The 18,385-nt window shown below is 34.2% G+C and overlaps 1 protein-coding gene across 3 annotated transcripts in view; it reads right to left on the reverse strand.

Moving 5' to 3' along the window:
• Positions 1–18,385, reverse strand: part of LOC101895306 (serine-rich adhesin for platelets) — a 224,638-nt gene that overhangs the window by 188,557 nt on the left and 17,696 nt on the right. Inside the window, exon 1 of one of the 3 annotated variants that reach the window (XM_059126735.1) lies at positions 1,380–2,703. The exons of the other annotated variants lie outside the window; for them this stretch is intronic. Coding sequence (XP_058982718.1) covers positions 1,380–1,382 — 3 coding nt within the window. The 5' untranslated portion in view covers positions 1,383–2,703. Of the gene's footprint in view, positions 1–1,379; positions 2,704–18,385 lie in introns of those variants that run through there. 3 annotated transcript variants of the gene reach the window in all.

Below are 18,385 nucleotides of genomic sequence, written 5' to 3' on the forward strand. Positions count from 1 at the left end.
GTTCGCGTTAGCCGGTGTGGGACATACGCAGGGGAAAAAATCTCAAGCCCCAGCTGGAGACCGGCTACTTATAAAAAGTATCAAATTTAGCAAACTTTGGTTCGCGTTTGCCGGTGTGGGACATGCCCATTAAAGAAAATCTCAAGACCCGGTTATATATGAAAGATATCGAAGTTTGAAAACTTTGCTTCACATTACTCGGTGCAGGCATAAGCAGATGAGGAATTCTCAAGCCCCGGCTGAAGGCCAGAAGAGGAGAAAATCGCTTACAACTCTTAAATTAAAAAAAAAAAACTTTAGTTCACGTAGTTCGTGACAGTTGTTGTAAAATAAGTGTGACCTACTGAATTTAAGAAAGAGCAAGTTTAAGTTATACAACTATATCTCTGGACCAAATTGGCACAAATTGTACGAGTGTCAGATATAATTTGACATCATGTGACCACTTATTGAATAGGTGTTTTCATAAACTTTTAAAGTGGGTTCGCGTCTAGCCCTGGTATTGAACCCGGACTTCCGGGTCAAAAATCTGGGGTCCGGGTCCGTCCCCCAAGAAAGAAGTAGTCCCGGAATCAGGAATAATTTCGAAAAAAATCGAAGAGTTTTTACTCAAATATAGTTGTCCAATTTTTCAGTATCTGCACAGATTTATATATAAATAGCTCTCTATATATATTTTATGTTGATTGTGCGCAAATACCAAATATGCCAAAATATAACGAATTTTAACAAATAAAACCGTATTCCTCATTGAAGTCTGCCGAATCAGGATGAATAGATTCAGATAAAGCCATAAGTCTTAGACTTTTTAAATCAATAATATTTGGTATGAAACATCATATAAATCCTAGAAATGCGTCTGTAAAATATAATCAATATGAGTTCAGATGCATTAACCTATTTTTGTACATGATCAGACTGATCCCTTCCTTGCTGGTTTTCATCTGTGCTTTTCCCTCATAAATTTAATTTTTTTCTCCAAAGTCGTCTTTGGGAATGGAATTTGAATTTTAAGCCGGTATGGAAGATTCCTTCTCCCACAATTTGAAATATCTGAAGCGGTAAATAATTGCCAAAGCTTCCAAACGGTAAACGAAAACTTGTAGCTCACATCTATTTTGTTAAAGAAAGAGTTTGGTGCCTTCTGAAGAGAAGAAAGAAATTCTTGTTTTGTGGCTTAAAAAAGGCATTTCTTTTGCTTCTTTTTTGTCTTTTGTGGAAATGATGAGAAAACAAAAGAATCTTTTAACAAAGAATGAAATCCAAATGCAGAAATGCATGTTACATCCACACATATAGTTAACAACAAAAACAAAACAAAAAAAGTTCCCCGGTATGAAAACAAAAGAATCGACGAATAAAGTGAAATGTTTACGAACCATTTAAGCGGGGCAATTGGAGGTGTACGGATGGATGGATGGCGTACAGCGCTGATGATAACAGTAACAGCCAACAACCATTAGTGATGGCGATGATGGCGTGGGCGGAGGCAGCGGATGTGCAGGGTGGTGAAGAGAAATTCCAACATTTTATTCTGCCACACAGCCACAAATGGGCAGATGGGTAATTAACTCAGGTGGAGGCAGGAGGTGAAAATTGCAGTAACTATGGCTTCTGGTTTTGGTTCTGGGTTTCTTTGATCTTTTGTGTTCAGGTAATCCACGGTTGGAGGAGATGGATAGATATATATTCCTTTCTTGTTGATTGCCTTTTTCTTTGAAAATGAGATTTTATCCAAATACTAGGTAATTTGTTGTTAATTTTTTTATTTGATTTCACTTTTTGCTAACAATTTTTAATGTGGCTCTTATGAGCTATTTTGTGGTTATTTGCTCGTTGCCAATCAATAAAATATCATTCATTTCTTTTTCATTCCATCCCATTTTCGTAATTTGCTTGACTTTTTCACAAACTTTCACACAAATCTTTTAAATATTTTTTTTCGTTTGAAACTTTTTGTTGTTGTTGTGCTTTGCTTCTCTTGTAAATAATTTCAAAATTTTTGTTAGATACTTATTTTGTTGTTGTTGTTGTAAATTTGGACAAATACAGCAGAAAAAATAAAAAACATTCACTATTTATTTAGCCAGCAAATAACAACTTTTTCACGTTTCGTTTCACTGGCTTTTTGGGGTTTTAGCATTGACGGGATATGACGTCAAAATCTGGTAAAACAAGTTGTTGCTCTTGTCGGCGGCGCTAGATTCTTTCTTTTTTGTATTTCATATCTTGCTTGGCAATGCCACAACAATAAAAGAAAATAAAACACCAGAGTGACAGCAGCGCCACAACACTTAAGATAATTCTCTTGTTTTCCTGTGGCACAAAAACGCCGGAAAATTGGAAAATGATTTTCTTTTGATTTTATTTTTCATTGATTCACATAAAGATTTCCATGAAAACCTATTAGGACATGGCCAAGTATTTCTTTTTTTATTTTTTGTCGTTTTCTTCTATTCTTTTAATCACGCACGCAGATACAGTGCCGCAGCAGTAAATAAGACAACAACAATCGGTTGTTGTGGCTACGTTCACGTATCGTTCAAAACGTCCACGTCGTCGTAGGCTATAGTCATCACAAGAAACAAACTGAAGAGCAGATTGGGTGCATACCAAAACAGCAGACACCTTTTACCCGAAATAAGACGCGACTAGCGTGGCTATGTTGTACGCGTTTTGGTTATGGTGTGACAACTGAACATTTTAGCCTTCACACAAGCTGAAATGACGAGCAAAGATAATGACTGCAGTCTCTCTACTCTCTGGAACGTGCGGTTCTCTTGCGTGCTCTCCCTTTCTCTCCACTGTATCGAAGAGAGTTAGTAACAATTAAGTGGTGGTACTCAAACAATTGCTTTGAGTTAGTGAAGGCTGCAAGACCTGCATGTTAGTGGCTAGATATCTGTGTTTACCATGGCAACAGGGTTGCCATGCCTATCTTAGGCATAAAAAGTGATGAAATGTTGAGGAAACATTTAGTTAAAACCTGGGCGCTGTATGAGACGAAAAACCCATTAAAAGATAATGTGAATAAACTTCATTCTACAGTGCCGTAGGTTACTCCATACAAATAATCAAAATCCACAGAAATTACTTTTCTCAACGTTTGCAAAGCCGAAGATTATGAGTTCAAAGCTCGGCGTCGTCAAATGTATAATAATAATAATTCTTGAGATAACTCTTTATGTTCGCAAAAGTGGTAAAGTATGTCATGTGTTTAACTACAAATCATAAAATTGCAATAACAGCAGCGGACAAAGTAAAACACAGGATTCTGGTAAAATGGAACACAAATTCTAAGTTTGAAACCAATGTTTTTTCTACGTATTTGTCAGCTTTTAGTAACAAAAAACATAATATTGGGATAAAAATTTGGGCTATTTTAAGTAACAAAGCGCTACATTCCTGTTCTAAGGTCCTAATTCTCATTGTTACATTACTCTGTTCAAACATGACCAAAAACATAAGAAAATTCCAAATTCTGTGCGAATGGCCAAGATCCGGCAAATCGAAAGGACATTTGGAAATTTAGATTCATGTGTATATATTGCCATATCTCAAATTTTAGACTATATAAGTCTACGAAATCAGTAAATATCAGATGTTCCTCTTTTATGTACTTGCGATTTCGTCAGAAAGTGATTTTTAGTATTAACAACTAAAAAGACATTAAGCTCGGCCCAGCCGAACTTCTCATACTCTTCACCATTAGGTAAAGAAACCATTTTTACACAAAAGTATCTGGATTCAAACGTGTTACACTTTAAACTAAAATCCCCGGTAATATCGGTAAGAGAATACAGTTAGAGTTTTCAAAAAAACATAAAGTGGGCGAGCCCGTTGTATGGGGGCCATACCAAAACGGGAACCTCCATAGACAATTTTATACTTCAAGGTTTGTCACCTACCAAATCTCCTCAAATAGCAAATTTGAAACAATTTCGTGGGTAAATGTAACTAGGATTATCAAAACATCGAGTATCGGTGGGTATCGTTATATGTGCACTAGGAAAACGTGAACCTAAACTTTCTATGTTCTGTCGCCGGAGCTAAATTCCATTATTAACTACAAATACCAAATTAAAAAAAAAAACCGTCGAAAATGTGGCAAAAATCAGAAAAATACTCAATATCCGGAGGTACTATTATGTGGGGCTATACGAAAACGTGGAACTATAAATACAATGTTCCTCCACTTGAGATAGAACACATTACGAACTACAAATATAAGTTTTTAGACAAATTCGTGAAGAAATGTGGCAAAAACCTATATATAAAATAGAACCTATATATAAAATGTTCCGCCACCGGAGCTAGAACCCATTTCGAACTTCAAATACCAATTTTGGAAATTTCGGAAATGTGCAAAAATTATTAAAATACCGAATATCGGAAGGTAACGTTATATAGGGGCTATACAAAAACGTAGACCTATACAGGCAATGTTTCGCCACCGGTGCTAGAACCCATTATGACCTGTAAATACCAATTTTTTAGACAAATTCATGTAAAAAATGTAATGTAGAATATCTGTTGGTACCGTTATATGGCTGCTATTCCTAAACGTGGACCGATACCAACTATCCTAGACACAATACAAATTGTTCTTCCAAATTTTAAAGCTATACGTCAAATAATGTGGGCTGTGTGGGTTGATTTCAACAGACAGAAGAACATCGTTAAATCTACTTAGAATTTGATGCTGATTATGAATATATATATACTTTATGGGGTCTACGAAGAATATTTGGGGATGTTACAAACGGAATGACAAAGTTAATATACCCTTCTTTTTAAGGTGGAGTGTATAAAAATATTCTCAGTTAAATGGACGTTTTGCAATTTTTCACACAAAAAAATATGGTGGCTTCTGTCATGTCCTATACTCTACCCGCGCAAAATTTCGATCGGTCTATAATTGTTATCTATAGAGGAACTGAAAAATCAGATTAAAGACTACATTTTGATTTTTCATCTCACAGATGGGTACACACAACTAGATCGACTCAGCTCACACTAATGTTGGATTTGTGTTTTATGTCGACACATTTTATCATATTTTTTTTTTTTTGTGTTTGTTTATTTACTAACGTCGAGATTCGACCCGATGTGATCACTCGTGCTGCCGCTGCAGCTGATCCCAATGCTAATGTTCCTAAAATCTTATTTTTTAACAAGGACTTTTTCCCCATGAGAATCCTTCTGCGTTTTACATATGTTTACTTTCAATGACCTTTCTTTATGTTCAAAGAGTTTTTTATTGGTCGTTATAGTCTATCAATGGGAACGTATCAGTATCTGAATTTGGATTATGTACTATTAACTATGGTTTGCTGTGAAATTATATACAAAACAATTTAACAAACTTAGTTGTAAAATGAAGTACTGATCCAAATTCTAACAAATATAAATATAACTTCTCTTTCCTGAACATTGCTGATATAATCGCTAACCACATATAAAATCTGCGATTATACAAATTATTTGAAGTAAATTTATTCGACAACGGCAACACTGTCGGAAGAGAGAAATACCTACAAATATAATAATGATTCATAACAAAATTATATTTTGAATTCTCCCTCTCTTGTTCATTATTTTTGAGAGAGCAACGTCAACCAAAATGTATCTAACAGATACAAAACAAGCTAAATATACGGCTGAATAGGGGAGTCAAAATGCAAAACTTTCTTTTTTTGTTTTGCTTCGTTATTTTGGGGAAGCTTAATGAGTAAAGTCTAAATTTTTTTAGTTATAAAAACAGTAAAAGCACATTAAATTATAAAAAGAGAGTTAGAAAACTAATTTCTGTTTGAAAAGAACATTTTTTGTGTAGTTAATATTTATTGTTAAATTGTTTGTTAAAACAATATTTTAGCAAGTCCAACAAATGCAGCTGACTTTTGTATCTTATGGATTCAGCTTTTATTCTTACTCTCGCTCCGCTCTCTCCGCTCTCTCCGCTAACGAAATTATACATAGATACTCTCAACAATTCACTATATCTTATTGGTTCTTTCAGATAACACATGACAGGGCTGGGATTACTTAAATGATAAAGATTGTTGGCTATTTCTATACGTCTTTTTTGTAATTATCAGAAACGGTGGCACTAAGCTACTTTTCTATGACAATTGCAAATAATTTCATTGCCTTTCACCTTGTTTGATACCTTTTTAAATTATTAAAAACGTTGAAGAACATACCTGAAAAGAAAATAAGAAAATTGATTAGGCTTTATTTAATAAAATATTAACACCTTTTAAGGAATACTAGAGACATTTATGAACACTAGAGACATTTCAAAAAATTATAGTTGAGACATTACAAATTTAAAAAAAAAATCTTCTTTTGTTACAGAACCGGCATTTTTTTTCTTATACCAGATATGAAGAACACGAAGCCGAAAATTTACATCTCATGCAATTGAAAAATTGGTTACTACGTTTAAAATAACCAAAATTGGTCGATCTAAGCTATGAATAAATATATTATATATTATAAGTTATTTATTTTGAAACAAAAATAATATGTTTCGTTCCGCAAACAATTAGTTGTGGAACTGTATATACTTTCAGCATATAATTACAATTGCCCCATTAACGCCCAGAAGAAACGGCTAAGGCTAATATCTTGAAATTTGGGGCCTAACCACCAAGGTAATCGATAAGCCGGGGATTTTGAAACGTACTAAAACTTTGTTTTTTGAGACAATAGTTCTTTGCCTCAAGGACTAGGATCTCAAAATTTCATAGAATGTCACACTGATTACGAGACATCAGATAAGGTTATGGTTTTAGAAAAAAGACCTTAAAAATTCTGTTAAAATCTTAAAAATACCGAATGTAGCCATTATATTAGGGTTTATACGACGACGTGGACTTGTATAAGCAACTTTTGTCATAAGTCATTACAACATTCAAATGCGAAATTTTCTGAAAAAAAATCGGTAAATAATGTAGCTAAAATCATAAAAATACCGAATATAGGGAGGTACCATTATATGGGGGTTATCCGAAGACGTGGACCTGCACAGACAATTTTCTGTCGTAGACTGTAGTGTCCATTACGAACTTCAAAAACCAAATATGAAACAATTCCTGTGAATAATGTCGCCAAAATTATCAAAATACCGAATATCGGGAGGTACCGTTATATGGGGGCTATACCAAAACGTGGACCTGCACAGGCAATTTTCTGTCTTAGGCTGCAGTATCCGTTACGTACTTCAAACACTAGATTTGGAACAATTCCGGTGAATAATGTTGCTAAAATCATCGAAATACCGAATATCGGGGCTATACGAAGACGTGGACCTGCACAGACAATTTTCTGTCTTGTAGTATTTATTACGAACATCAAATAAATTTCGCATGTATGTCACCATTGGTGCAAAGCATCGGACAAGGTGTCGTTTTTGGAATCCAGAAGGCAGAATTCTGAAATTTGATGTTTGGTTTTGTCTGACAAAGCAAAACAATTCTATTGGTATTTAGCAATAAAAGGTAGAATTCAGGAATGTTGTCACTTTCAGTATTAAGGGATGGAAAACTCATATATGTATGGAAATTTGTACTAAAAGTTCTTACTGAAACAAGTAAAAAAGTTCGAACTTTCAATACCCTCAGCCATTTGGAAGGAACTTGAAAAATTTCAACAAAATACCGAAAAATAGGGTTTAAATGATGACTTTTATACGAAGGCTATACGAAGAGACGTGGACCTGCATGAGTAATAGTCACAGGCTATAGTATCCATTAAGATCTTCAAATACGAAATTTGAAACAATTCCTGTGAATAATTTTGCTAAAATCATCAAAATACCGAATATCTGGAGGTACCGTTATATGGGGGCTATATGAAAACGTGGACCTATATGGCTCAGTTACGAACTTAACTTGCCTACTGGCAAAATTAACATGTGTGCAAAATATTAGCCTTCCATCTCAATTCGTTCGAAAGATAGACAACAGACAGACAGATAGACGGACTTAGAACTACTACTACTTTACGCTGATCAAGGATATATATACTTTGTTGTGTCTGACATGAGTATTTCGAGGAGTTACAAACGGAATGTCAAAGTTAATATACCCTCCATAGTATGGTGGAGGGTATAAAAAGTTGTAACTGGTACTAGGATGGTAATATTTTTCTCCAAATTTATATTTGGTTAATATGAAAGGTTTGAATCACAATCTAAATTTTGATTTGCTATACATTGTTAAATTCCGATAACGAACACAGCAAATATTCTCATTTCAAATCTGGTAACCAAACAATTATTTTTACAAAGACATGTTCCACTAAACAAGTGGTAATTTCCTGGCAACAAAAAGTCTGTAAATAAGTACTTATGTAAGGTCTTTTAGTACTCAAAGTCTATAAGCAAGTACTCATTTAAGTTAATTTTAGTGGCAAAAAATACTAATAACTTCGTGCGATATGGGTTGGTAACCAGATTTGTAATGAAGTAGCGGGCACTTTCCAGTATTTATATACCTATTATATCATGGAGTTAAGATATGTGAAATTACGGAAGTACGAGTCAATAAACGAGTATTTGACACTGTTTGGGAATTTGTCATCCATCAACCTCAAACCGGAAAGTGGTGTTACCGCTTACGTTCAAAACGTACTTCCAAACCAAATAATTAAATTGAGAAATTTATTGCAATCTTTTTCAAAAGGGTTGAAACAAATAAATAACCAGTGACACTCTCATTAAATTATCCTCACATTTTTAATTACTTCCCTCTCAGATTGCACTACTCCCAACTCCCTGCCATTTGACAAAACCACAAAACACCAAAGTGGTACCCGCATTTGCAAGGATCCTAAAACCAAATTACGCACCAAAAAGAAACACCCTTGAGCGGCCAACAAACAAAGTATGTACAAATGTGGCACTTAAATACAATTGCATGAAACATAACGGCAGCAACAACAACAACAACACAACATAGCTGACTGTTAATTTTCAAGATCCCTGAAATTGATTTGTAAACAAAAATCCCAAGAAACGAAATCGAAATTGAAATTGATTTTAGTAATTTATTATTGAACAAAATAAACGCAGACACTCACCACGCACGCACACACTCGGCCAAGGACCGGGGGAGAAAGTGAGAGTGCAATGATCTTTAGAATAAAACAAATATAAAATGAAAATAACAACAAAACAAAACAATATTGATACTAAAGTAGCGGTCACATTTAAATTCATGATTGCAACCAAAGAAACGACCAAAACATACATACATATCTATGAAAAGAGAAAACTCCTCATACAGAGAAGAGCACGTGTTTCTTTTTGGGACCGAACGGAGTGTAGGAAAGAAAAAGTGCATTCAATGTGCGTGACTACCTCATACTGGCCGTCCCCACCCATTCAAAAGGGTCGCCGTGGTTCTTCCGTTCCCGGCTAGTTTTTGTATTGTTTGTTTATATTTCAGAGAACGCTAATGCAACAAGAACTACAACAACAACACGGAGAGCGAACAAGAGATACTCAATTAAATTTTTGATAAGGTCACACAAGGTGTCAATGAAATATCCACCAACAACACGCATTTGTATTGTTGTTTTTGTAGCTTGAAGGGTTTTTATCATCAGATAAAACCGGGAATTGTTGGTAACAACTACAGCAAACACACCAGACGTAACACAAACAACAACGTCGAAGAGAAGGGCCGGCCAATTAAACAGCGACAATAATTTTGTGAAATTTTCAATATCATTGACGAAGTAAACAAAACGCTTTGTTCGAATGTTTGTTTTCGATGTATTCGATATGTTTGTATTTCGCTGTGGTTATTTACAGTAAAGGTGAAAAGTAATCTCATGTTGCGGGTAGCTGCTTCATTATGTTTAAAGGAAAACAAAAAGGGACAGAAATTATGTTTCAGGCTCTTGGGATGAATTTTGTCTTCTTAGTTGCATATCAATGTTATATCGAATGGTAGGCCACGAGTGTAGGGAGAATATGTAAAACTGTTCTTTATAATAAAATCACCAATCTGGAATAGCAGCTCTTAATTCATGAGAAAAGGGTAAGGGTGGCCTATAAATGTGTCAAAAGAGGGATATATCATAACTATACACCGGCCTTGTCGGTCTGCGTGAACACACCAGTCATTGATTTTGTCGGTAACTCAAAAAATGAGTTTGATCCCTCTAATGATACCCTACTACTATTCATAACACAAATATACGTTTATATATATGACCATTTCATAACGTATTGCAGTTGAACTTTAAATTCAATTGGAACAGATTTAAGGAGATTAGCACACATTATTTTTGTCGGAATTTGAATCTTAAAGCGAAAAATTTTAAATACTAATAATAATGCGTGCCCGTATAAATATATATATATATATATATATATATATATATATATATATATATATATATATATATATATATATATTTATCTATATATATAAATGTAAGTTGTGTTAGTTACTACGCTTATAACTTAAGAACCGCTGGACTGATTTTAAAGATCCACACAAATTCGGAGTTGTCTCCTCTCCGAAAAGGATAATATCCAAAAAAATCGCGTAAAAATGTGATATATTAACATTTTCATTTTGACTTTTCAAATGTACAATAGTAATGTTTTATTTTGCATGATTTTTTTCTATTTTGACTGGCTTTTTTCTAATGTACATTTGTAGTGTTTTTTATTTTTTATTTTTGAATTCGAATATTAAAACCAATTTATTTAATTGACTTGATTTCTTGAGAACTGAAATTGATGGCGGGTTACATGGAAGTGTAGTACCGAATTATGTGGTGGCGAAACGGAATAGATGATATCGAAATAATTTAACGCGGTCACACCAAAAGAAAGATAATTATTAATTAAAAGATAATTACTTTTTCAAATTCGCTAAAAAATCACAAAAAAGAGATCTCATTGCAAAAATTCTCAAATCGGGAAAAAATCGAAAAGATTTTCCGTGGAATCGAATTTTAAAAAAATAGTAAGGGTCTTTAAACATTTGCTGTAATAAATCAGCGAACAAGTTGAAGATTTTTTCAATTTGCTATTCTTCTTTTGTCATTTTTTTTAATTTGTATTTGCGAACACATTTAAACAACCAAAAATGACAGAAAAAGCCTAATGGAGCTCATTTCAAAGCGTGGACCTACTTCTTTCATGTGACAATAATCCGTCCAATGAGAGCTCAAAATGCAAAATTCTTTGGAAGGACAATCAGTAAAATACCAAATTTAAAGGGTGCAAAATAATAGAGCGAATGGGACTTTTAGTAAGAAAAGGATTTCTATCCTTCCAGGAATTCTTCCCAAACATTCAAGATACCTTAAATCACTTTTGCAGGTCATGATATCGATCATAACTCACGGATAAGGGTACAACCCGATTTTATATTTATATAACCATCATATGATTTAAGCTATTTTTGGGGTCTTGGCCACTTTTTTCATATTTTGGCCCTTATTTGGCATCTTTGTCTCTAAGGGTTAGGGAACCATCATACAGATAATTGCCACATAGGAATTTATTTAAGTAAAGTCCCCACATTGGAGTATCCCCAAGTCCACTTTCACATATAATGTGTGGTCAGAAAAGAAAATTTTTGTATTCTATTGAATTTGTAACTCTCAAGAGAATATTGGTTGGAAACGTAGATTTGGGAAATACATCTATATGATAATATGGTGGATAAAACTATTTTTACTCATTTAAATCACGCGGAATGTTTTTCAGTTTGACATGCTATGTTGTTCTGTTAAATTTTTGATTTGGTCTCTATTTGTCATATTGGATTATAAGGGCTAGAAGAATGTTTTCAATGTAGGTCGATGTCTCGGAGTAGTGCCCATGTAAAAGTATCTCCTGATTTTACCATATTTCAAAGGATTTGGCTAAAAATGTGTATTTGGGGGGTGAAAACTTACACAAAAATATGAACATATCTACAAATTTTAGAATTTTTTCCATATAATAGTACCCCCTCAAGTCCACTTTTTGGCGGACAAACAGACCGACATGGTTAGGGGGACTTATAAGAACGCTAATGGACAATCTGAGGTGCTAATGGCTTAAAAAAGTAATTAACTTTGGCTATTCTTAATTCATTCAGCGCTCAATTATGAGGTGTACAAAATACAGCAAATTCCAAATTACTGCTCATTTCACTGGAAGATTTTGCTACGATTTTTACCATACTAAAAATTAATTTGATCCCATGGGGATACATGGGGATAAGTTTGATATATACTTTTTAATAGATTTGTATAGCACATCCACACCTTTGAAGCCCACGGCTTAAATATGGGTACAGGTATTTTAAAACACTTTTAATCGACCAGTACGGGAACACTTATATCAGTCATATCTGTGAATAATTATGCTTTGACAAATATGCATAATAGACAAAAACTACGGGCCGGCAACGCGGACCGGGCCAGCTAGTATATATATATATATATATATATATATATATATATATATATATATATATATATATATATATATATATATATATATATATATATATATATATATATATTGCTAATAACTCTCATAAAAAGGTGAAACCAGTGTCCGATTTTCTATTGGCATACGCCAAAATTTTATCAGCATTAAATCTCTCATGAAGATGTAATGTGTGGTATTCGATTTAACTTAAACTAAAAAGTTTAAATATTCGTAGCGGAATTAGATCGTGGTCGGCAATATTGGTCCACTATGTATTTAATATCCATCCCTCACATAATAATCCCTTATTTCTACTTTCCAAAATTCGAGATTTAGTTCAAAGGAATAAAAATAAAAAAAATAAAAAAATAAAAAAATACTCATGACAACACAATGAAACAAAAATAAACCAAATAAAATATTTTACGATTTAAAAAAAAATGATCATTATTTATATTACCTAAAAACACAGTTTTCTTATGGGATTTGTATTTTTCAAAACAACTGTCAATTTTAAATTATGCATGTTCGAGTAGTCTTGTTGATGTTTTCACGGGTGTAATTGACCAATACAGTCCTCAAGGTCCATCCTCATTCATTGTAACGACATCTTCGGAAATTGTTAAAAAAACAAGTAAAAAAGCAGTAAGTTCGGCCGGGCCGAACTTTGAATACCCTCCACCATTTGGAACGAATTAGAAAATTTTCAAAAAAATTAACTCCAATAAAAATTCTTTTAAAATCTTTAAAATATCTAATATAGGAAGGTGCCGATATATGGAGTGATATACGATATTGTGGACCTATAAAGACAAATCTATGTCTGCGTGTAAAGTACTCACAAGGAACTCCTTGTATGGATTTTCAGATAATTCCATTGGAAAAAGTGGCTAAAATCATCAAAATACCGAATATAGGGGAGTACCGTTATATGGGGGCTATACGATATTGTGGACCTATATAGATGATTCTCTGCCGAGGTATAAAGTACCCACAAGGAACTCCTTGTTTGGATTTTTAGACAATTCCGTTGAAAAATGTGGGTAAAATCATCAAAATACCGAATATCGGGGGGTACCGTTATATGGGGGATATACGATATCGTGGACCTATATAGACAATTCTTTTTGAGGAGGTAAAATGCCCACAAGGGACTCCTTTTGTGGAATTTCAGACAATTCCATTGAAAAATGTGTCAAAAATCATCAAAATACCGAATACCGTGGGGGTACCGTTACATGGGGGCTATACGATATCGTGGACCTGTATGGACAATTCTCTGCCGAGGTGTAAAGTACCCACAAGGAACTCCTTGTGTGGATTTTCAGACAATTCCGTTGAAAAATGTGGGTAAAATCATCAAAATACCAAATATCGGGGGGTACCGTTATAATTCTCTGCCGAGGTATAAAGTACCCACAAGGTACTCCTTGTGTGGATTTTCAGACAATTTCGTTGAAAAATGTGGGTAAAATCATCAAAATACCGAATATCGGAGGGTACCGTTATATGGGGGATGTACGATATCGTGGACCTGTATAGAAAATTCTCTCTCAGGGGGTAAATTACTCGCAAGGAACTACTTGTGTGGCTTTTAAGACAATTCCATTGAAAAATATGGCTAAAATCATCAAAATGCCGAATACCGGGGGGTACCGTTATATGGAGGCTATACGATATTGTGGACCTATATAGATAATTCTCTGCCGAGGTATAAAGTACCCACAAGGAACTACTTGTGTGGATTTTCAGACAATTCCATTGAAAAATGTGGCTAACATCATCAAAATACCGAATATCGGGGGTACCGTTATATGGGGGCTATACGATATCGTGGACCGATATAGCCCATCTTCGAACTTGACCTGCCTGCAGACAAAAGAGAGATCTGTGCAAAGTTTTAGCTTCCTATCTTAATTCGTTTAGACTGTAGCGTGATTACAACAGACCGACCGACGGACGGACAGGGCTAAATCGTCTTAGAATTTTACGCTGATCACGAATATATATACTTTGTTGGGTCTAAAATGATTATTTCGATGAGTTACAAACGGAATGACGAACTTAATATACCCTCCATACCTTTTTTGGTGGAGGGTATAAAAACCTTTGTTCAAAGTTTATTTCCGTTAAGCCGGAATGCCACTTTTACTTTTTTATAAATCAGTTTTATTCGGCCCAATTAAAACCGAAAGCAAAGTTATCTCTTCGGATTTTATAGATTAGGGACCACTAGAACATTCTAAGATGTATCAATACCTTTCAACCTAAAAGTCTTTTTATAGCATTATGAATTTCTGGGCTTTCGGAACATCATCTTAGTAACGATTTGGAATCCACACCGACATGCCGAGTTTTAAATTCACAACCTTTACTTCTGTAGTCTGATGCGTACACTTCGTGCAGACGTTACTAACTACTAGGTAATAAGAAAAGTACATTATTTTGCTTTGCTAATTTGGACAACTTCCTCATTTTTAGTTGTATACTTTTTGTGTAATTCCTCTAAGACTGTGCCACAAATAAATAGTCAAAAGAATTCAAAAAATTCTGGAGTCCGAAATTATTTTTACCTACAATTTTCATGTATTCAAATGATCTCCATAAGACCATTTATTTAAACCTGGTCGCTCATCACTTTTCAGATTTAAAACGTGGACTTTAAATGGGGAGTTGAGTGGTCCCATATTTTTATTGGTTTTTTCTATCTCTCTTTATAAAATTTTCAAAGTCCGAGTAATATTCGGGTTGTTTGTGCCTTTTAAATTAATCTTTATTTACATGATATTGGCTTGCAGGAATGCTCTGGAAAAGGTGAAGTCGTTTGTCAAACTCTGTTGGGTCCCTGGATACTGCAACATATCTGGCAATGAATCGGCTGATGAATTGACCAGACGCGGGTCTGAGTCAGTAGATCTAGAGATTGAGGGCTCAGTGAAGCCAACTTTATGCCACTTCTTCCAAATGCTGCATAAACATTATGTTGGGGGTTATAATGGGAGAGAGAATAGAACTGGCTAACTTCAACGGGATGTAGTGTCTCCAAAAAGATTTGGACGGTGAACTCCGAAGGGAGATCAAGGTCACTCATATCCATGACGAAGTCGGACTTGAAGCTTGTGGTGGGCATAATTACAGGACACTTCTACATAAAGTCCATAACTTCCAAGTGGAGGGTGGCGATACTGAATACTGCAGACTTTGCCAGGACAAGGAGGAAACTGAGACGGTGGAGCACTTACTCTTCAACTGCCCAACTCTCACGGAGTGAGACAGAGGCTACTGGGTAAGCAAATTTTGCAACATTTTTAAAGACGACGCTGGTTACATTGTGGATACAAACCTACTAACTTCTCTATTCCTATCTTCAAAATTTACGCTTCCTCACTTTTCATTTCCTTCCCTTTTATTATTCTATTCTTCCATCTTCTCTAAATTAGGATGAAGTGGAGTGGTTGTTTACACAACCACGCATCCTTTAACCTTACCTAACCTAAACTAACTTACATGATAATGGAGAAAATGCGATTTTTTCTTTTGTATTTTTAAGGAAGTATGTATTATTTACAACGTACTGATAATACAGAAGGTAGTTTGTTTACATTACCATGAAATGGGCTATTCGGCTCATACAGCTCCCAAGTTTTGTTGGTATGTTATTGCTTTTTGTGACATGACCTTATGGCTACCAAAAAGTAATATAAACAACCCTTATTTAATAATGCCCGTGAAGATAAATTTTAAAATATAAATGCAATGTGTTGGTGCGCAAGGGGTTAATTGAAAAATAGTTTTTTTTTTAATATTATTGATTTTTACCATTTTTTTGGATAAATCAACGTATTTTTAAATTAACTTACATTAAATTAATTAATTAAATTAATTTAACAGGAAAATGACACAATTTCCCGACGAGGACGAATAACCAGAGTGGTGTTGGCGGTAGGGAAACTGCATGGAAAATGCTGAATTGCACAAAAACTATGCTAGCTGCGTCATTGAGGCGGGTCTTAAATGAAAGGTCTCGAGGAGTACTTTCTGGCTATATATACCTTATATTCCCAACTGATTTCAGATAATCGATAATTATATATAAGGCATATATAGCCAGAAAGTACTCCTCGAGACCTTTCATTTAAGACCCGCCTCAATGACGCAGCTAGCATAGTTTTTGTGCAATTCAGCATTTTCCATGCAGTTTCCCTACCGAAACCGCCACTTTGGTTAGAAAATCGAAAAAATTCGATTATCTGAAATCAGTTAGGAATATAAGGCATATATAGCCAGAAAGAACTCCTCGAGACCTTTCATTGAAGATCCGCCTCAATGACGCAGCTAGCATAGTTTTTGTGCAATTCAGCATTTTCCATGCAGTTTCCCTACCGCCAACACCACTCTGGTTATTCGTCCTCGTCGGGAAATTGTGTCATTTTCCTGTTAAATTAATTTAATTAATTAATTTAATTTAAATTAATTTAAAAATACGTTGATTTATCCAAAAAAAATGGTAAAAATCATTAATTTTTAAAAAAAAATTTTTTCAATTAACCCCTTGCGCACCAACACATTGCATTTATATTTTAAAATTTATCTTCACGGGCATTATTTAATAATGTTTTTTTTTTTTTTTTTTTGACTCTACCAGATAAAAGGCAACATTCTTTCATGATTGGGATTTTTTATTGCATTAAAAATTGGATTTTCCTATCTTCTTCAAATTAATTGACAAATAGATTATCCTTATCTCCGATTCAATACAGATCTGCAACGATCTAAAATTAAAACAATAAAATTTGCGATAGTGTTAAAGTTTTTCTGAAGCGTGACCAAAATACCCCTTTTACTGTATGCAATAAAGGAAAAAATCTAAGATCCCTACAGGTCAGAGCACACATGCCATAAACAGTATTCCACACACTTTATGATTCAAACTATTTAAACATTATTCCGAGAGGGCAAAAACGGTAATTGAAGTAAATCAATAATTCCCCCTTTTTGCAGTGAACTAAATAATCAATGTAAACCGGAGCGAGTGCAACTACTGTAGTCGTCTTTTTGATGTTATTTGTTCTGTTGTGGCCTCTTTGGCAAAACACAAGCTCCGCGAACACTGCATCTCATAGCCCAGTTGCTTTGGACAAAGTGCAAAAAAAAGTGAAAATTAGAACGCGAATACGTCTGCCAGTGCATTTTTGCAACAACACTTTTTATAGCCTGATGCCTTACTTCACCTTAATCGATTCAGGTTATAATGTTAAATCCATGCCTGGGCTAAATATTGTTTATTATGCGGCTTCTACATCTTCCTTTTCTGTAATCTACTCCGAAATGCATTGCAGTTAATAATGGCTGAAAACTCATCTTTGTTAGGCAAGAGTATAGTTTTTTTTCAAAATTGATTGAAATTAAGGAAAAAGAATGGAGAAATGCGAGAACCAAAGTATAAACTACCACCAATTTTCACTTTAAATAAATCGCATCAGTTTTCCTATTTGAAGAACATGCTGCTCTAATGATTTATTAAAGCCATTAAAAAATTAAATTATCATTTATTAAATTATCATTTAATTTTTTCATTGTATTATTAAGTTTTCTTAAAATAATATCACCAATGAGATATAAATATCCATTTTGTGAAAATTTCTCCCTTTACCTACGAAATGAAAAATTCAAATGTGAAACTTTTCATGTGTTAATAACAACCACGAACCATTCGATTCTTTCCTAGCCATTTTATGGCGCCCAACGACAACAACGGCAACAACAAATGCCAGTGAAATATATTGCAATGACCTTGACTTACCCAACTAACTGAAAAGACAAATAAAGATAGGAATTTGGTTGAACAAACAGACAAACAAAAAGTTGCCATATAACCGCTTACAAAACTGATAAGAAAAGTTTAACACGAATTGTAGCTTCACAAATATT

The sequence above is a fragment of the Musca domestica genome, unplaced genomic scaffold (genome assembly GCF_030504385.1).
Source record: "Musca domestica strain aabys unplaced genomic scaffold, Musca_domestica.polishedcontigs.V.1.1 4, whole genome shotgun sequence".
NCBI lineage: Eukaryota > Metazoa > Arthropoda > Insecta > Diptera > Muscidae > Musca > Musca domestica.